Below are 21,229 nucleotides of genomic sequence, written 5' to 3' on the forward strand. Positions count from 1 at the left end.
ATTCCAAATGGAGCTTGCGCGGTGCAAAGGCCGATACCTATCAATGGGAGCGGAGCTGAGGCCAGCTTCCCCCGCTTCGGCAATTAAGGAATGTGATACATCCTTATATCCGAACATAAGCGTTCTGCTCAAAATTGCATGTGCTATTCCAGTAACATCATGTGAATGCGAACGAAGTGCAAGTACATTGCGCCGCCTTAACAACTACATGAGAGCATCGATGGGGAAAAGCCGCTTATCAAGGCTCGCGCTTCTCCACATCCATTACGATACCACTGTGGACCTTGATGTGGTAGTAGATACCTATGCGCGGCTACATCTGGAAAACCTTCTATAACCGTTCCAGTTCAGTACTGTTATCATTGACAAAAAGAATAAGGAAACGTCGTAATTATTGCTTTTTCAAACACCAGTGAGAAGAGAGTTTGGGAACAAAAAAAGGGCTTTATTGCTTGCTTAGACAAACACAAGCTTTGTAAGCCGATGGGAGCCGAGGTGAAGTGATAAAACTACTGCGCCTTACTAGAGGGAGGGTAATAGGAAAAAGTTCCTAGTCGACTTGAGGTCACTAAAGCTCTTGCTAGTTGTATTAAGGAGGCTCGCGGCAATTTTTTTGGACGTGGGGTGGAAGTTTTGAAATTAAATCTCGCATAGAAGAGAAACTTCGATCTCCTTCACACTACATCATCATTTCAACATATGATCAAAGTTAATTTTCTCATCCGGTGGAAATGAAAAGACAAAGTTCCAAAGTTTTATTTTGCCAGAGATATTGGTGAAGGATGCGGGAATAAACAAAATCACCCCGTAAAAATTGATTTATTATTTACTTGAAAACGCTCTTACAGATTTTTTTCTAATTTCGCCTACAAGTTGTCTACATTGAGGAGTTTAAATCCCTAAAGTTTCGTCATAAAGTGTCTGCCTAGATTTCGAGATAATCGACAATGTTTAAAATGAGAGGCTATGCGCTACCGTTGCTATGGTAATAGTTGTTGCTTAGAAACCGATGGGAAAATTAACTTTGGTTATATGTTAAAATGGTGATGTAGTATGAGGGAGATCGAAGTTTATCTTGTATGCGAGATTGCAATTTCAAAACTTTCACCCCCCATCCAAAAAAACTGCCGCGAACCTCATTAATACAACTAGCAAGAGCTATTTGGTCCGTTTAAAGATAAAAAGAACCTACCCGCATCAGAACCAGCCTACGGGCCTGCATCCAAGCTGTTGCAGCTCGACTTCCGATTCAGGTTTAAATTCTTTGCAAGCTTTTGAAGGAGGCTGTCATAGTTTGATCGTCAAATTGTCGACGGGTATTGTGTACTATTAATAGCCTTTAAATTCTGCACCTTAAACACGTTCCCTTGAAAAAATAACATCGATAAATACATTCACGCACAGGTAGGATTGCAACCCTTAGGTGTTCAAGATCAAGAGCCTTTTTAACAGGAAATTCCTCCACGAATCTAGAAAGATTTTCGGAAAATGTCAGGGAAACATGAAATAATTACGGCACACCAGGATAATACTGAAAACTCGGGAAATTCGAAATCTTTTCCGTGAATGTCACCGAAAAATTGAGAAGAGGGTAATTTTATTGGACAAAAATGCCTGGAGAGGTCCATGTGTATTTTACGGCCTTTTCGAGTGGAAGAAAAGCGCTGGTCATGTTTTGTGTAAAATAGTTTCACATACAACAGTGGAGCCTGTGTACAAGGAGAACGTCAAATTAATGTATTTGACCTGTTGATTCAGGTTGGGCTTTTCTCATTTTATGTACATAGATTCCTTAAGCTTTACTTGAAACTTAGTAGTCGCAGAGTCTTAACCTGTGAAACAGTCTTCTGAACAAGAGATTTGACAAGACTCTGAACTGTGTAAATGTTTAAAGACGTGTAAAGATCTATCTGACCATAACGGGTAATGGATTTAACCTCTACGGGAACGTTGCGCTCAACAATTTGGAATTGTTACCATTATTAGTAACTGGCCAGTCGGTGTTAAAAAACGTCTTCGGACAAAAGCTAAAATTTAAACTGAACATTTGGGTAATGTAATTTTCCTAAAAGTAATAATAAATTGAGTTATATACTATACCTCTAACTCTATTCATAATATAAATAATACATTAAGTTGTTAGTATTGCACTTTCTTGTTCATTTTCTTTCGTCCTCGCGTTCCTTGTGAAATGACTGCTCTCTCATTTTCATTTCGGCAAATTTCAAGGAAAAGTTATGTCTAAATCGAGCCCATACAATGCCGCTGTACCCCTTCGTGTTTCCCAGAAACTGTCCATTTAAATTCGAGTTGTGACAATCATTAAACCACCATCCCCCGGTCAGGTCATTTGAACAACTACCAGTTTTCCATTTGTCATTATCAATATCTCTCGTACTGAACATCATGTTGTTATGGTAACTCAAAGAATCCCCGGATGTTCCGTTATAACCGCTGACCGAAATCTCGTACCTCGACTTTTCGTTGCCAATCTTGAAATTTTCATATCGGGCAAAAACTTTACGCCCGTTCCAATCTTCGAGCTCAACTCTCAGGGTCATTTTGTTGGCTGAAGTGATGCGATGAATGTTTTCATTTCCAAGCCAAAAATTCCCTTTCAGATTTCCAAAACCGTGTTTGTAATCTTCCCAGGTGCGGTGAAAACCAACAGATGCGTCGATACGTCTCTGAAACACAATCCATCCGCCCTTTTCTGTCTCCAGATCACAGTAAACTTCGATTTCTGTTCTGCGGTCAGGGTTTACTTTGTACACACCACTGCTGTTGAAGCCAGCGTAGATGATATCAGCACATCCCCTGGCTTTGAAAATAAAAAGTCAAAAGTCAAAAATCAAAAATCAAATGGTATACTTTACTTACTAATGGAAATAATGTTCACTAGAGCTGCCCCCGGTTTTGAATAGTTGTTTTTGACGATTTGTATTGAATATAAATATTGTGTGTACGACTGTTGTAAATTTGACGTTTCAATTATTTTATTGAAGTTAATATTCATAGAAATAATCAACATATTGCTTTGTAAATCTGACAATGAAATCTATGACAATCATATATGTACAATATTGTATTTCAACATTGCTTGTGTAATATTTGGGCAAAACATGAAAAAAAAAAAAAACTTGCAACAATGTATCGCTAGAAAATATCATGAATTACAATCTATTTATATACATGTAAACCAGATACTGTAAACCTATTTCAATCATGTAATATTGTATTTCAACTTTCCAACACCACCTTGCGCGCTTGATGAAACAATTACCCGAGACCACCGTGCGTGCCTAGTTTCATCAAATCGGGAAACCTTCCAATACAACAAACACATTTCTTACTTTTATTTTTATTAAAACATTCCTTGTATATATTATACACACGGGGAATTCTAGAGTGCCTCCTCGGGTTTTGGCCTCTGAGCCAAAACCCTGTGGGGGCAATTAATACCAGCAAAATGGGCTGAAAAAGCGACACATCTCAAAGGCAAGTGATGAATTTCCCAGGAGAATGAACAAAGCAACGAAAACTCACAATTCACAATTACTAAGAACGCCTTGTGTATACAAGTAAAAATATAAGCTATTGTGATATTGATTTGATTAAATGTAAGTCATTGAGTGTGAATCAACTTAAGGTCAACAAGAGTCTTTGAAAGTCAGTTCAATTTATAGCAAGTCAGTGCAAGACGCATACCCAGCCCAAGGGGGAACAGGGATAGTGCAGTGGAAAGAACACTCGCCTTCCACCAATGTGGCCCGGATTCAATTCCAGGAGTTGACGACATATGTTGGCTGAATAGCCACTCTGGAGGTGTGCGACTGAAAAATTCCCATTTATTTATTTATTCTTATTTATTTAAGTTCATAGCAATTGATGCATAATTTTTATTATATTTTCGGCGTGAAGGCAATAGTAGACATTGCAAGTTGTCGCTACTCAATGCATGTTTAACATGCAATGTGCGTTAACGTTCTCCAGTGAAAAAATATCGCAGCTTACTTTGTGGTGGTTGTACGCAAAGCTTCTGACAAGAATCAGAACAACACTTCATGTCACCAAAACAATCAGAATCCAGCGTGCATTCGTCATCAGTCTCCTCTTCACAGACGTCTACCGGGAGAGGAATGGGGCAAATACCTCTTTTCATACCCTCTAAGAAACAAGCAAGCAAAACAAAGAGAGTTTGGGTCAGTTATTAAGAGCTAGTTTAGACGGTGTTTAACAAAACCACGTTCTAAGTCATTTTCAATTTTGACAACAATCATATCTAAACATTGTCTGCTGCTGACAGTAACAAGAAGGCTTGCATCCAAGACTAGAAAACTTTTTATCTACTTAAAATAAACCACTTATAAACAGACTTGGAGGCCCACTGATTGTCTTAAGCCGCGGCTTAGGTTAGACTCTGTTTAAATAACTAGCCCTTTAAGTCTTGTTGGCTGACTTAATAAGTGCTCGTACAAGAAAAGAATCGTTCATTTTTGTGATTCCCAGACAGTACTGCACTCCATACATACTGGTCTATAACTGTCAATCATTTCAAAAGAAAGGGTTAAAACCCACTGTATCGCCGGAAAAAGATGGCGACTTGTACATTGAACAATGATTCTCAGCGTACAAAAACCCTTAAAATCGCTCATAAAAATGCACAGAAAAGTTCTAAAACCTTCAAACCTAAAATGGCGCTCCCTGTGGAGTGCTACCTTATATCCCACTATATTGAGAAACCCCTTTACTTCCGCTTGTTTTTATGTGGATAGTAAAAATCCAGCCTTACTGTTCACGACAATGAGGTTCATGTCAGCGGCATCCTTGATAGCGCCACCTACGCTGCTGGCAGTACAGAAATATTTCCCAGCATCCTCTGGCACCAGCTGAGTGATGATCAGAGTTCCATCTGCGCGCACAGTCGCTCTTCGATCGGGAAGCTCTGCATACTCACGACTCCACGTGACGCGTAAAGTCTGGTCACCCTTTGCGCTGCAATTAACCGTCAGTATGTCACCTATTGGAGATAATAAATGGATCATTTGGAGTGATAAGAACCCTTAACTTGGTCAAGTGTTTCCTAACACTCATATTTTGCGCTTATCAAAAGAAAAAGACGCTCAAAAACTCTTTATCCATGCCTAAATCTCGTCAACAATAACCAAATTTTACGCACGTGACTGAAACTCACGGCTGATTTTTTTTAAGCTACCGTTCTTGTCTTAAAGGAATTTTCAATTTCCTTTAGTTTACTACAGATCAAAACTTCTTGAGTTGAATGGATTTACTGGTTAAGAAATGGCTGTTTGGCAAACTTCATGAAAATCAAACCTAAAGCCAGAAAGTAAGCATATCGTTCTGAATCTAACAGAAGGCAAAAGGCAAATGCACCATCGTTTCTTTTGGATCTCAGCTTTCTCCCAGTCCCTCACGGTCAATTTAATCCGGTGGCCTACGAACTATGCAAGTGTTAAGCAAAAACTCACCAGTGTTAACGATGAGTTCCTCTGGTGGTCTCACGATAAATCTCGGTATTACTAAAACAACGAATTGAGTCATGACTCGTGCCTTGCCAATAGAATTAGCAGCCTCGCATACGTATACCCCAGAATCCCCCGCGGTAGTATTAACAATGGAGAGAGTTCCTTCCTTGGAAAAGCTGCGTCTTTGCGGGAGACTGGAGAACATTCGAGACCACGTGACAGTTGGCGACGGAAACCCTGTCGCGATGCATCTTGGAAAAGTTACATTAGTTCCTTCGGTGACGTATATAGCGCGTTGAGTAAGCGGTTTGATTCGCGGCGTCCCTATAAACATGAATCAGTTGAAAATCGGTAACAATAACAATACATAACAACATCAACATTAAGTTTATTCATCAGACAGCGAAGATCGCTAGTTTTGTTTTCGTAGCACTGAAACGTTCTCAGTCTTTAGATAGTTTAGTTCATTGTTTTCTTCCGTCCTCTCTCAATTGTGCCATGACAATAACAATAACAATACATAAGCTGTGTATAACCAGGAAAAAACTTTCATCACACAATGTAATAAAAAACCGCCCTGAATACAAAGAGAGTGTCTCTAGAAACTTTCTACTGTCTTAGAAGAAAAGAAGAACGCACAAGTTGAGGAAATAAATTGTTTCCTGATCCTGTCAAATTATAAAATTAGCTTTTAGGATCTAAAAAAACAAACAAACAATTTTCCAAGCGTTACAAGCTTTCGATTCCATCGCGGAATCTTTTTCAAGTAAGTGAGAGATCTATGCCACGTGACTTGAGGTGGTGAAAACTTTTTTCTAGTAAGTGAGCCGTTAGTTAATCTGTCACGTGACTTGGGGTGGTTGTGAGTCACGTGAAAAAATGTCCAAAGAGACCGCTGGCAGAGAACGCACAAGTTTATTGATGATAACATTTTCCAGTCAATTACAAAGAATACTTATTCTTCTTACCTCTTACAACAAGGTCCGTGAAGGCTTCTACTCGTTCACGGTTCGTTCGCGCCACACATTCATAAGCTCCGCTATCAGTGTATTGCGCATGCCTGATAGTCAGCTCACCATCGCGAAGCACGCTGTACTTGTGCCCATTTCGTAGTACCGTACCATGTTTACGCCACGCTATGACAGGTTTGGGGTCACCTGTGGTGGAAATGAACGGTGGTGATTCCATTAAACGCCCCTCTCTGAGTTGTTGGGGCCGGCAAAGGATAAAACATCGCCGTAGAAACATTATTGATACATAAAGTTTCTGGCGGATATTCAGTAGGGGAAACATCAGTGACAGAAATAAAATGTTGCTCTCAAGCAAAAAAAATTTCTGGTGCAAATGTTTCGGTTTTGCAAAAATTAAACATTGAAATATTCAGGAAACAAAAGTCTCCCCAATTAGTAGGGCACTTGTGCTCCGCTATTAACATTTGTGACTTAAATAAAGTTGTTATTAGCCTCGTCTTAGCTAAGTCGCGGACTTACCGTATGAGTGTGTTGAAAACTGGCATTAGGTTGCGACTTCGCTAAGCCTAGCCTTCGTATAAACAGCGCACTTTGTATACTTCGCAGTTTTGCTAAGCCACGCTTCCAGTAAGCCGTGATACCGGCGGCCTCATTCCTCTCATAAAAAGGGCCCATGATGTTTTGTTGTTTCCGGGGACTTTTATTGTTAATAAGAAGCCCTGATTCCTATAAGTGTATCTATAATCAGGAGATTTCAATGGCATTGTTGTCTTTGTTCTCTAGAATTTTGTGAAGGGCGAGAGTGAAAGCTCATAATAACGTAGAATAGGCGTGTATCTCGAGATTCGCTTTATTGTGTTAGAACAAACCCTTTTCGATATGAAATAAACTATAATATTACAGTAGAAAGCAGCTCCTCCTACACGCACTTACCCGTAGCAGCGCAGTGAAACCTTGCCGTCTGATTTTCATTCACAGTCAAGATTGACGGGAAAACCAAAACCTGCGGGGACCTCCCTTGTTGGTCATCAGGGCTCTGCGACTGACCGGGTATTCCTTGAATTCCCTTTTCCCCTTTTTGCCCCTTAACACCCGGCACTCCTGAAACTCCGGTGACTCCCTGGTCTCCTTTGTCCCCCTTAGTGCCGGGTTCTCCGGGGGGTCCTTGAAGACACCGCTGTAACGCCAGGGCAAAAAAGGTGTCAGTGAAAAATCCTAATCGTGACTCTCGATCTTGCATTGTTCGAAAACTTTTGATAAAATTTTAAAGTGTGACCACTCAGACGAATGTTAATAAGCAGTGCAAGTAAGTTCTTTTCGGTATTAGTGGCCATAGGTATCGAGTGTTTCCAAAACACCCGTGGATGAGACCCTACAGTATCAGATTACTGAGACGTTCTTTCGTGGAGTCGTCTTTAGTTGTTATTCGATATGGTTCAAACTTTTAAGTCTGTGGATGAAATCTTAAAACGTGACTATGCCGCAACGAAGGCTACTAAGCACTAGACTACTAGTAGCCCCTTCCTTATTTTTCTCAGGATAATGGGGGAGAAAACTACGCAAACGTGCGCGAAAATTGTCTCGCGCGAGGAGACACTATCCTCCGCGCGTCATGTCTCTTAGCGGGAGGTATTTTTCTCGCGCGCTCGCAAGGTTCGCTTGCTTTACTATCCATAAGAAAATTAAGGGAATGCTCGTAGTGTAGCTGAGCAGTACTTTCTTGTGGTGCTGTTTATTATGCTGCACAAGGTGGTTCTAACTTTTGAGTCTGTGGATGAAATCCTAAAGTGTGACCATTCAAATGAAAGCTACTGAGCAGTACTTTCCTGTGGTGCTGTTTATTGTGCTGTACAAGGTGGTTCTAACCTTTGAGTCTGTGGATGAAATCCTTACGTGTGACCATTCAAATGAAAGCTACTGAGTAGTACTTTCCTGTGGTGCTGTTTATTGTGCTGCACAAGGTGATTCTAACTTTTGAGTCTGTGGATGAAATCCTAAAATGTGACCATCCAAATGAAAGCTACTGAGCAGTAGTTTCCTGTGGTGCTGTTTACTGTGCTGTACAACGTGATTCTAACTTCTGAGTCTGTAGATGAAATCCTAAAATGTGACCATCCAAATGAAAGCTACTGAGCATTACTTTCCTGTGGTGCTGTTTATTATGCTTTAAAGAATGGTTTTAACTTTTGAGTCTGGATGAAATCCTAAAGTGTGATCATTCAAATGAAAGCTACTGAGCACTACTTTCCTGTGGTGCTGTTTATTATGCTGTACAAGGTGGTGTAAAAGATGGCTCAAATATTTACTTTGAAACGATGATGTAATCGGTTATTGCATTGTCAAGGCGTGGCTCATTTGCACCAAAAAGCCCGGATGAAATCCGGAAAAAAACTGGGAACGAGCTCTGCATCCTCTGGGCGTGTTAAGAGCTTATATCTTCATTTATAATGCGAATATAATAAAATTTCAACGAAAGTAACAATGTTGAAACTGTTTTTCTTACCGAGCCAAGAGGTGTCCTGCAGACGCGCGTATTCTCTTGCTGCATTTTCTGTAGATTATCCTTGATTTCTTTTCTAATTTCCATCAATTTGCTGGTGGTTACAAAGTTCTGGTTGGCTGCGAGCCCAGGACTAGTGCGACGATTTCTACCAATGCTTTCTTTGGAGTAGAAGCCGGACTTTCCTTAACAAAAAGAAAAAAAAGAAAGACCCTGCTTGAGAAAAACGATATTTTGACCTGAACTAGCGTGTAAGATAAAACTGTGACTTTACCCGTTTTATTGATTTATTGCTTCATGTTCTAAAGTTTGGACCTATTAATCGTCCGATGGTTCACTGTTCATCTCATGCATTCAAGTGAGCGGTCACGTGAGCAGTATCGAAAAAGATCGAAATAGTCGATATGTCTCCCAAGTATCGATATCGGACCACCCTTAACTTTTACCGAAATGATATTCCCTTCACAAAAACAAAACCCTCAAAGATACGTAAAATACAAAATTAGCAACATCTTCCCTACGAGCAAGTAATTCGGAGAAACCGGTTTTCTTACCTTTTAAATCCGCAGGCAAGTTTCGAGTCCGCTCAGCGCATAGTCGCTCAACAGCAGCCATTTTGTCCTCTTGATCGTTCAGTTTGATTTCAATGCGCAAGAATCCAGCAAAAACAAGAATCAGAGTTACGGTGGAAACGATCAAGCTAATGACATTTATGGAATTGCTAAGCCCGAGTTTCAGTTTGGAAAACATGGCTTAAACGAAGAGGACAACAATTAACAAACACACTTGTAAAATACAATGAGTCCGTTGTCGTAAAAAAATTCCCAGCAGCAGAGATAAGACGATGATTGATGTAAGGTTTTGCACACGAAATCTGAAGCATCACGCAATGTGTCACGCAACTTCTAGTAGTGTTTTTTTCCACGGCACTAGTCGCTGTTTTTCTTAATTGGGAAACATTTTAAATTACCCTGAACATTCATACAGACATACATTGTTACTTTCAAATAAATTATACTCCCAAACTAGCACATGGTAATTAAGACTAGCCCAAAGAAGGGGAATAACAAACCAGTGAAAGAGAAAATCAACAAAAAAGTGAACAAAATACAATGTTTTCACTAATTTCACTGGTGTTAACGCGCGCGCTTTTACGGAAAACCAGAAGCTGTTTTCAGCTTATACTCGGGTCATATTTGACTGCGTGCATGGTGCGTAAGCCTACGATCTTTTAGCAGTGATAACTGCCAGCATCACTGACCCCCCAAAATCGATAGAAATAGACGGAGATATACACCCAGGAAAAAAATAGTTCAGGCTCCAGAAGTGATTCATCGTTTTATTGCTACAGCTCTGTTTCGTATGATCAGGAGCTGACCACACTCATCACGCAACTTCGACGAATGACCGTAAAGTATATAAAGTAATCAAAAACTGGTGATTTAAAGCAAGCAGCTGCTAGGCGATAAAATACAATACCACGTGCCGTGAGAGAGTTCACGTGCCATGATACAAACGGTTACGTTACGTTATACAAGAGGTTTTGGGTACGTATCTGCTTATATGAGGGCATGGATTTATGAAATCATTCGAACTGGTGATTTAAAACAAGCGTTTGCTGGGCGATAAATTAGTAATGCTCGTGGCGTGAAGCAATTCACGTGCCATGATACAAACGGTTACTTTACGTTTTTCGAGAGGTTTTGAGTACATATCTATTTCTGTGGGGGGTTTGGACTTAGTAAATCATTGCGTTTGTTCAGGCTACTAAGATCTTTTCTACGGAAATAAACTTTTCGTGAAGAGACTGAAGACATAGGTTACATTTCTTGTTAATGTTATTATCGGGTTTGAACTTTTTGAGTACTTTCCATTTAATTTGATATGTTTTGTTTGCGTCCGTCAGGGTCCATATATTGTTCAGATAGTTCCGTTGCATTGCGTCTGTTGGCGTTTCGGAAGAATGTGTTGTGCTAGTCCCACGTACGATTCAGTTGTTGTTACCGTCGTTCGCTTGGAGGCATTTACCGTCAAGTGGGCGTTCTGCTTTCTTCCTGCAGTTGCAGCTCGGGTCATGATTTTGGTTTAGGGTTGTTGCTACATTTGGGAGTATCTGTTTTTTATGTGATGTGATGATGGTTTTCATGTTTGGCATGCACGAGTAGCTGAGTTTTAGTGTCTGTCTGTTGAAGATCTTTTTTATTGGGTGGTTCTTAGGGAAGCATTTGTCGACAATGGATAAAAATTTCTGTACAATTGACAATTTCTAATTCTCCTATTTAGTATACACTGACATAAACACTCTAATATCAACTTATCCATGTAAGCTCAAATTCTTTTACTCAGGGTATCAACGATATGAAACATGATTTAGCCAAACAAAGCTCTATGAGCAGGCTAGGGCACAAATTAAAGAAGTCTGTTGACAAAACGGTTTCCTTCTTGAACAAATTCAAAAACTGATGACAAAATTGCAAGTACGTTCGAATGATTTTGTCGTGCGTGATGTATTCCTTGGCCCGCTAATTTTTCTGTACGTGCCTTGTTTCGCGTTTCGTAATAAAAATGCCCCGCGCGATAACCCATGAAGGGTCAGGATTTTTCCGGCGGAGGAATCAAACACGAGAATTGTCATCGCAGGACTGAGTGTGACACGATAGCGATCGCGTCACCGATTACATCTCTATAAAGTCAAGTTGGAAAATTAAGTCTTATTGTGGTCACCTAAATCAAAGCTAGTCAAAAACTGTCTCTTTTCCCCTCTTCCTCAGCGTGCACTTGCGATCGATCGTTCGATTCGACATGACCATTCTTCTTCTGTAAAACATTCGCGTTGCTTGCGGTGAGGTCTGCATTCGAATCTTTGGAATTCTTTGAATTTCCTGAGCATTCTGCAGCGTCTTGCGAGGGCCCCGAAGTAAGCTGAAAAACGTCACTACACTTTTCTGTTTTGATTTCGCATTCGCGTTTTCGATACCCACCATCTAGTACATCATGCAGAGTTAAATTCATGCGCGTGCTGCTCGTGCGACAAACCTTCCAAAGGTTCATGATTTCTTGCACAGGCAGCTGTCACTCTCGCTAATCAGACAAAACGGAATGCACCATGTTCAAGCTACCTCCTCCTCTCTTATGCTATATCCATGGGCTTTAATCCTTACGTTTTAGCTTTCTTCGCCACTCGACATGCTATCATTACCTTCACCTTTTTGTTCTAACGACTCCAGAACCCTCTCTGCGCTAAGGGAAACGTTCACGAACGCATCACAACCGACGCCAAATGTTTTGATTCGAAAAAATAGTGACTCGCAGAATACATCGGGGAAAGGGAGGGGGAGCTTAAGAAGCGAAAAAAATGAGGGAGTTCGGGACCCTCCCCTCCCCTTCCCTGATAACTTAACTCGGCGCCTCACGGCCCGAGTACAAAGAACGCGAAGAATTTGATAACGCCACCGAAAACTTTACTCGTGCCACTCGAGTACAAAAAACGACACCGAGAACAATAACTTGTGGCCCGAAGTCTTATCTCTCGGCTCATGGCGACCCCAAAGAGAAAAAAGAATTTGATAATGCTACCGAAACCTTAACTCGGTCCGCCTTACGGCCCGAGTGATAAATCCAATTCCTCTCGTACTTCTTCCATGTTATTGTAAACACAAATTGGCAGCAGTTTTCTATGATGTGTACTGCGGTTGAGCTTTGAACGTTTTATGACGTCATTTTTTATGATCTTTTAGAGCTTATTAAAAACTGGATCACTGTATAATACAATTCCAGCGATTTGATTGGCTCAGCGGCCATGGTCCACCATTACATTGCCTTCTTCTGAAATCGCCAAGATCTACCAAAATTTCTTGATCGTTTTTTTAATAAAACAATTATTCCAGCCATGCTTGTTGGATATGAGATGATTATAGCCAACTCCTTGTTTGCGTACTTGTGGAATAGTTGTTAAACAGACCATACAAAACTACATGAACAACAAACGCGAAGTGACTTGACAAGCAAAGACGATTTAGTGCTGGGCAGATAAAATCACGCTTAGTAGGGATCAGCAGGGATGCAGGGATGCAGTTCAACCAATCACAACAGACACAAAAAAGTGAGTGGGCCAATCAGTGATTTGAAGCAAATACATCTAACCGGTGTCAATCGCGGGAAAACATGTGCAGTCAATGCACAATGGTCAGTGCAGTTAGCTTCTCATTGGTCAAGAAAATGGCGCGAGTTTTCTTCACCAATCGGAACGAAGCAAAGCAAACCAAAGCAAACGGAATTTAGTCTTCAATTGAAAACATTTCAAATAGCCAGTAGTCCACTGTCCATAGACCTGCTATTTTATGCCTGATTCTGAACAAGAGACCTCATAGTCTCTTGTCCTGAAACAGTTTCTAACTGCTGATAGCTGGCTATTGGCAGCCAATGAAGAAGTGAATGGGTTTTTTTTAGTAATTTTCTTTTAAAAGTACAAGTGTGTGTGTGCGTTTTTTTTTTTTTTTTTTTGCGTTTTGATGATCTTCAGCTATCTTGAACTAGATTAGTTAGAACCTGCCCCCTTTTCCCAACTCCCCGAAGATTTTTAAAATCCAACATGGTGGCTACTAACCAAGATTCTGGCTTTCGCGCGCCGCCCGAAAACGCCTGCATTGTTGGCTATTAGAGCCTTGGACAAGAAAACTTAACTTCACACTTTCTCCCTGCACCACGCAGCCAGGGATCGAATTACTGTCGAACTGTCTGCAGGAAAATCTAACAAAATTCTCTCAATAGGTCCGAATTTGGATATATTTGGCTCCGAGACTTGAGGAAATAAATAGAGTAAAACAAAATTAATTATACGGGGTTCATATACAAATAATTAATTTTTGCTTATTCCATTAGCCTCGCCGGCGCGGAGCCAAGTTAGTTAGTATTCCAACCTAGGTGGGTAGTAAGTCGTCCGCTTTACCTGAGGCTCGTTTGATGACTTTTTGATTCACTGGATTGGATAATACCTGAGTGTAAGCCCTTCCTGAGAACTCCACAGGACTGATAGGACCCTGATAGGAGCATGGTTCCACAGGTTAAGAGAAACTAGGGGATGTTTAATAGAATCTTTTGACGATTAAGTAAAAATAAAGTTCCTCGCGTTTTAGGTAAGTTTCCAAGCTTAAGGGGAACTCGTTTGATCACGGACCATGTTGGAAAATAACCAAAAGCTGCTGGAGCACTAACCTAAAGGTCAAAGAAAATTAAAGTGATGATGAATGAGCCCGGGAGACAAAACTGATTTCTTCAAGGCAAATATGAGTTAAATTACACAATCATAATTTCTATGACTAAAAACCTGTCTGCAGGTTTTAATAAAGACAAACAAACCAGCCAAAGGAACCAATGCTTTTGCACAAATAAGCACTTGAATTTCATCAGTAAAACGACAATTAAAGTGATGATGAATGAGTCCGGGAGACATAAAAATTCCTTCTAGGCAAATATGAGTTAAATTATACAATCATAATTTCTATGTCTAAAAACCTGTCTGGAGGTTTTAATAAAGACAAACAAACCAACGTAACCAAACAAACCAATGGTTTTGCACAAATTAGCACTTGAATTTCATCAGTAAAACAAAACTCCCCTTTGTTTCCCAAAGCGTATGACCTTAGACAATCTAATCATTTTGAGTTTGAGCCAGATATAAAAATCCCATGGAAACATCGGGTTACGTTGTTTTTCAGTCTCATAACACGTACGAGCACGTACAAAGAGTCCATTAGGTCAGAAAATAAGGACCTCAGCGAAGTATCTAGTAACTCTATTCTAGCGACTGAAACGAAAACGTGGTAGATTTGCTTGGCCGTTTGATGCTAAAAAACCCCCAACATACAGGAAAGTGCTGCTTTCGTTTGTACGCGAAGATAGTTAAGAATTTCATCCACGAATTCTGAAGTTTAGAAACGCTTTAGATTTCTCTACCAGAGTGGATCGAGAAATTTAACATCGTCACAATGAAGGAAGAGAGAAAAGTTCCTCAGGAGAGGAGCAGACGTCAAACGTTCGACCGTTTGTGTTCAGTGTCGGGGCTGCTGTTGTCCTTGGCGTGTTGCATCGCACTGCTTCGTGTTGAAATCAAAATGCAGGAACAACAACGAGTGATATCACACACAACAACAGTGTGTGATCAGATGGAGTCGGAAATATTGAGAAAAATTCAACGGAATTACAAACAATGGGGAGAAACAATAGATGGGAACAGACAAGACAAAACAGGTAAGCTAGTCTTTGTTTGAGGTAGACAGGATTATTGGCGTACACATGCAGAACGGTCATTGTTTTCCTTAAAAGGTCGCGGGAGAGGTTGCGCTCAATTTTTAGCCGTTTTGTGAGTACGGTTTGCATCCTTCTCTGGTGTGCAGGGAGGATCGATGGCGCTTAAAATGGCTGGAAATGGAGCCTACTTTTGGGAAAGACGTGAAGGGCGTATGAAGTTTTAGGCAGGACTGCAATAGATCCCTGACTGCAGCAGTTCAAACCATTCTCAAAGAAGTATTAACCGTACAGCGATCTTACTTTGATTTAATGTTGGCTGTTGGCAAAGATAAAGAACCTGTTAAAAATGGCTTTTGAAAGTGTGCAGACACCAAAGGTTCTAAGCCGACAACCCAGCCTTGTTGCCAGGCCTCGACGCACTTATTGCAGTAACCGAGCTTGTCGAGAGATGTATGTCCAGAAATGCAGGCAATGGCGAAAATGGCAATTTTGATGATATTTCGCTAAAGGTTGAAATTCACTTGAACGAGCTCAAGAGAAGGGGACCAACAGAGCGGCGAATTTGACGAATTCGACGAATTTGGCGAATATGGTGATTGTGACGATACTTCGCCAAAGTTGAAATTCAGTTGAACGAGCTCAAGAGAAGGGTAACAAGGTATACATACATTATTTCTTTGGGTTGAGTTTGGTACACGTGAAGATAACTATTGTCCCCCAATGTTACTTGTGAACTCACCTTAAATAACGAAGTATACTTGTATTATTTTTTTCGCGCTGTTTGGTGAATGTGACGATTTTTATCCCAATGTCTGGAATTTGTCATATTTTTTACAACTGTAATATTACTCCATCATCATGATTGGCTTTCGTATGTTTGGCTAACTTGCATATAATTTATTTGTCAATTTGACAAACTTTGGCCAACTTTTTTCACATTTTCCAGAATCATCTAATCCGCCAATATGGTAGGCTTCCATGTGTTAAGCTTAATACTCGGGTTGAAGGCCACTTATTTTCAGAAATGTAGGGTCTTTGGCCATTTGCCCTTGGTATCCTTGTCTTGACCTTATTCACCTAAATTGCGGTCTTTGACAAAATATCGTCAAATTCGCCATATTTGCCAAATTCGCCGTATTCGTCGAATTTGCCGCTTTGTTGGTACCCTTGCCTTGAGCTCATTCGCTTGAATTTTGGTCCTTGGCGAAATATCGTCAAATTCGCCATATTCACCAAATTTGCCGTAAACGTCAAATTCTCCACTTTGTTGGTACCCTTGTCTCGAGTATTTGCATGCATTTGGCACTTTGACAAAATTTTGCCAAATTTGTCACATTCGCCAAAATCGTCAAATCCACCAACATGGCAAGCTTCCATGTGTTTAGCTTATTTGCATTTATTTGGGAATTTGGCGAAATCTTGCCAAATTCGCCACCATTATGACTGTGGCAAGATTTCGTCAAAATTGCCAAATTCGTCATTGCCCAAAATTTGCCACATTCGCCACATTCGCCAAAATCGTCCAATCCACCAACATCAGATGATGGCTTGACTGTGGCAAGATTTCACCAAAATTGCCAAATTCGCCACTGCCTGCATTTCTGGACATAAGTGAACTTGTCTGTGGAGGCTTGGGGCCGTCACAATTGACGACACGCCAAGGATGACTGGGTTCGAGGCTGCTCAGGGTTTTTCCTTAGAACGAGGCTGGAGGCTGCTGACAAACTATTATTAACTCGCAATTAACATTGCGCGAGTTATTTTAAGTTCTGTATAGTATTTGGTTAAACCTTGTGTTTTTAACTTAAAGTTAACTGTCTTGATCTTTCAGGTTTAAAGGAGAGCGTTTCAAGACAAAAAAGAAGTGTTTCATCTGCAATCACACCTGTAGACCCCACTGTAACACCTTCTTACGTACAACTACTGATCAGAGAAGAGTTTCGCCTTCTGCAGAACCAAATCTGCGCTAAAGATCACGTGTTATGTCGTGCAGGACGAAGAGGAAGTCCAGGCCGCCGTGGAAAAACGGGAAGACCGGGAAAGCAAGGAGCTCCAGGACCAATGGGAATAAAAGGGAGATCCGGGAGTACCGGGAATTATGGGACCACACGGGCCTACAGGCCCCCAGGGAGCTCCAGGACCAATGGGAATAAAGGGAGATCCGGGAGTACCGGGAATTATGGGACCACCCGGGCCTACAGGCCCCCAGGGAGCTCCGGGACCAATGGGAATAAAGGGAGATCCGAGAGTACCGGGAACTATGGGGCAACCCGGGCTTACAGGCCCCCAGGGAGTGAAGGGGGAGAAAGGTGAGCAAGGGAAGTCCATCTCGGCTCCCCGTCTCATGGAGTCTCCCGCTGGTGTGACAGTCAATGAAGGTCAAACAGCAGTCTTGAAATGTATAGTAGACGGACATCCAACCCCGAAGATTACGTGGTCCAAGATTAATTCGTCACTTCCGGCTGGTCGTTACATGAGAGGTCCCAGTACTGCTCTGATCATAAACGATACCAAACCAGAAGACACTGGGGTCTACAGCTGCAGCGCGCAAAACCTGCTGGGAAGTGCTAATACCTTAACATCCGTGAAAGTACAATGTGAGTTTTACAATTTTGTGTTTCTAAATTAAAAGTTTATTGGTCCATGTAAAGATATTCTAAAGATACAGAAATAGTAAAACTGATTAGTGAATGAAAACATTGAATACACTTTTAATTGAGTGTCGAAAGTAAGTCGCATTTGCTTTAGTTTTTGCTTTACTGGACCCTATGTTCAGAAGAAAACTTAACTAACGAGAAGAAAAATCAAAACCATTCGCGACACGCCCGCACGCGTTTTTCCGCTCTTGGCGACGGTTACGTGTATTTTTTTCGTCTCCTGATTGGTTCTTTGCGCTGTTTGCGTCTGTTGTGATTGGCCAGCTTTGATGGTTGTATGACACTCAGTTGAAAAGTTGAAAACCACTCCAAATACATAAATAAATTAATAAATAAATAAGTAAATAGATGAGTTTTTGCACGAATACAGAGATTTACTGTTAGACTAGCTAAAAGAATGGATCAATGGACTAAATATTGCTTGGTTTTCCGAGCCCTTTAATTTACTTCTAACCGCATTTAAGAGTGATATGAGTTAGGTACAGTAATATTAGAGAGCGCACCAGCAGACAATATGTTCTGTTATTATTTTTCAATAGTCTCTCCTCGTCTTTTACTGCCTTCCAATCAACTTATGGCTGAGGAAGGACAAGATGTCACCATCGCCTGCAGTGCTACTGGTCAGCCGCAACCTTACATCACGTGGTCAAAGTCAATCGGCAGTCTTTCCCATAGAACTGCTGTTAAAAAAGGAGCTGTGGAAATCTACAACGTAAAGAGAGAGGATGGAGGAATATACATATGTAAAGCTGAAAATATTCTGGGTTCTGCTGAAGGTACAGTGCAGATGAGGATTTTCTCGCGTCTGCGGTTTTTAGTTCGTCCTCCTAGGCATCTAACTCTATCTATCGGGCTTCCCCTTCATCTGCCGTGTGTGGCCGAGAGTGACCTGAGGCCTACTGTCACGTGGCTAAAGGATGGTAAGCCTTTTCTTCCCCTTGACTCTAACATTCTTAGAAACAACACATTGGTTATTGCCAGGGCGAAGAAATCGCACTCTGGATCATACACTTGCAGGGCGAGTAATGCAGTGGCGACAATTGAAGCACTTGTGGAGATTCAGACGCCGCCTAAGCCTTCCTGTTCTGTGATACAAAAATACGTCAGCAGTTCAAGCGGAAATTACGTCATTGATCCGGACGGCGAGGGAGGCCTGGCGCCGTTCACAGTGCATTGCGACATGACTGACAAGAATGGAGTTGGCGTGACAGTTATCAGTCACGACAGTGAAAGCAGAACATTAGTGGATGGATATCATGCTGGAGGTTCATATTCACGGAGCATTCATTACTCAGGAGCAAGCTTTTCCCAGCTGGCGAGTCTTACTGACGTCTCTTTGCACTGTGAACAGTTTATCAAATATGAATGTTATCACTCTAACCTCCTCTCCGGTATTGGCTGGTGGGTGTCACGTGATTCTAACAGCATGTCGTACTGGGGAGGAGCCTCATCTAGCAGTAACAAGTGCGCATGCGGGATGACCAACTCATGTGCAGACTCCGGTCATAGTTGCAACTGTAACAAGAATGACGGAGTATGGCGCGAGGACAGCGGTCTCCTTGCAAACAAGAAGCAACTTCCAGTCAAAGAGCTCAGGTTTGGAGATACAACCCAATACGGTAGATATGACGAGTAGGGCTACCACACGCTGGGAAAACTTAAGTGCTACGGAATAGCTGAAAAGTAGCAAACTGTCAACATTAACAATATTTGGCGGTGTTGTCTAATTATGTATCTGAGAAGTGAGAACATAAATGTAAAAGATGTGGACAACTGTTGGCGTAGGTGTATTTTTACTGTTAACATGAAAAGGGATTTTGGACGAGTCATATTCCCTCTTTCTTTTGTGTACCGACATCAAGACTGGGGATAAAAACAAATATCTTTGCACTTGCCACTTAAATGCTTGCCAATTAGTTTATTTAGGCAAGTCATCTTAGTAACACTTTTTTAATTTTTTTTTAATGCAAAGGACAGACAAGAAATGAAAACAGTTGGAAGTTGTATTGCATACAACTGAATTGTCAGTGCTGTATTCTAATACCTGAAACAGTCCATACGCAAATTGTACAGCTGTTGATTGTATCGATACCAGTGAAGGTTTAAATTACATTGAGATAAAAAAAAAATGTTTTCCATATTGCAGGACACTCGCTAGGCTAAAGCATAGAGGTACCAAGACTCTGAATTACATTTTCGAGTTTTCTTTACTTGACTTGACAAATTGCTACTCAGAGTTATAACTGCTCTTCTTCTATTGTATCACTCAACAAATTCCAGCTATACTCAACTAGCAACTCGACAATCAACTTGTCTTCTGACAAATGACTGACTATAATCTCGAATGTTTGCAATTAAATACCATGATTTGTAGACATGTATGGGTTAACAGACTGTGGAAGAACGACTGTCAAATACAACAAACCAAGAACTGAAATTTTCACGGTGGTCTAAGCCAAGGTCAGTAAGGATTGCCAAGCATGTCTACTGATTTTGAGAGCTATTGTTAAAAGACCAAAATAATCGATCAAATAGACGACAACACTTGTAAACTACAAAATATTTCTGTAAGATCAACATGACTGTCACAAGTTCTTAAGTCATGCGACTAAAATAACTCAAGTCATTGAGTAATAAATAATGAAATTCCACTTCATAAAAAATATTAATTCTCAGTTAAGTAGTTAGCACTCTATTGGTCATGTAAGAAAATTAATAAGTGAAATAAACTTGACAATAAACAACAAAATATAATTATTTTATCGGGTAGCGCGATTACTGGGATGCACAGTAGTTTTCATTGTAGCCTGACAAATAAACATTACAAACATCAGTGAACATACATTATTATTTCAAATAGAACACCAGAAGATTAAAAATTCCAGCTGGCAGTAGGCAGGCCTGTTTTCTTTTTTTTTGGTAAAGTGTTGCTGAGGAGTTGTAACTCGGTCCTAGAAAACAACTCTAGCTCAAATATTTTTGGTTATAGAGCAGAACTAGAACCCAGGACCTCCATGCAACGCTCGGTCTCAGTCGGCCTCCTATAAGCATCAACGTAAAGGGAGCTAATACTTTGTGTAAGCTTACAGAAATTTCTTTGATGAAATCATTAGTAATCTTATTAGTCTTAGCGATAAGTGGACCACAACTACATTTAGCTTCATCAGTTATTAGGATAGCCGCAAAGATTACAAGTTTTATGGATTAATAAGATGCGAACGGTGGATTTCACATTGAATCTTAGAAATGATTTGCTACAGCTAATGTGAAATGCAGGCGAAGCTTCAGTAATAATCATAGTTTTGACAATCCTTATCAGTTAACAAAAAATGAGGAACTGCCGCGACTTTAATAAAAGAAAACGTA

At 40.7% G+C, this 21,229-nt stretch overlaps 1 protein-coding gene and 1 pseudogene across 2 annotated transcripts; one reads left to right on the forward strand and one right to left on the reverse strand.

Moving 5' to 3' along the window:
- Positions 1-1,599: 1,599 nt before the first annotated feature.
- Positions 1,600-9,792, reverse strand: LOC146451940 (uncharacterized). The gene is made up of 8 exons (XM_085098419.1): positions 9,512-9,792; positions 8,961-9,142; positions 7,391-7,634; positions 6,455-6,643; positions 5,490-5,810; positions 4,793-5,020; positions 4,015-4,167; positions 1,600-2,821 (listed from the first exon to the last, which is right to left on the reverse strand). The coding sequence occupies exons 1-8, from the start codon at positions 9,705-9,707 to the stop codon at positions 2,160-2,162; spliced, it is 2,175 nt and encodes a 724-aa protein (XP_084954545.1). The 5' UTR covers positions 9,708-9,792; the 3' UTR covers positions 1,600-2,159.
- Positions 9,793-14,161: 4,369 nt separating this feature from the next.
- On the forward strand, positions 14,162-21,094 carry LOC146451941 (uncharacterized; annotated as a pseudogene). The gene is made up of 6 exons (XR_014859900.1): positions 14,162-14,177; positions 14,367-15,206; positions 17,038-17,251; positions 17,325-17,407; positions 17,489-17,803; positions 18,403-21,094. The product of XR_014859900.1 is annotated as an uncharacterized LOC146451941 (transcript).
- Positions 21,095-21,229: the final 135 nt, after the last annotated feature.

This window comes from Pavona decussata, unplaced genomic scaffold (genome assembly GCF_977016875.1).
Source record: "Pavona decussata unplaced genomic scaffold, jaPavDecu1.1 SCAFFOLD_381, whole genome shotgun sequence".
Classification (NCBI taxonomy): domain Eukaryota; kingdom Metazoa; phylum Cnidaria; class Anthozoa; order Scleractinia; family Agariciidae; genus Pavona; species Pavona decussata.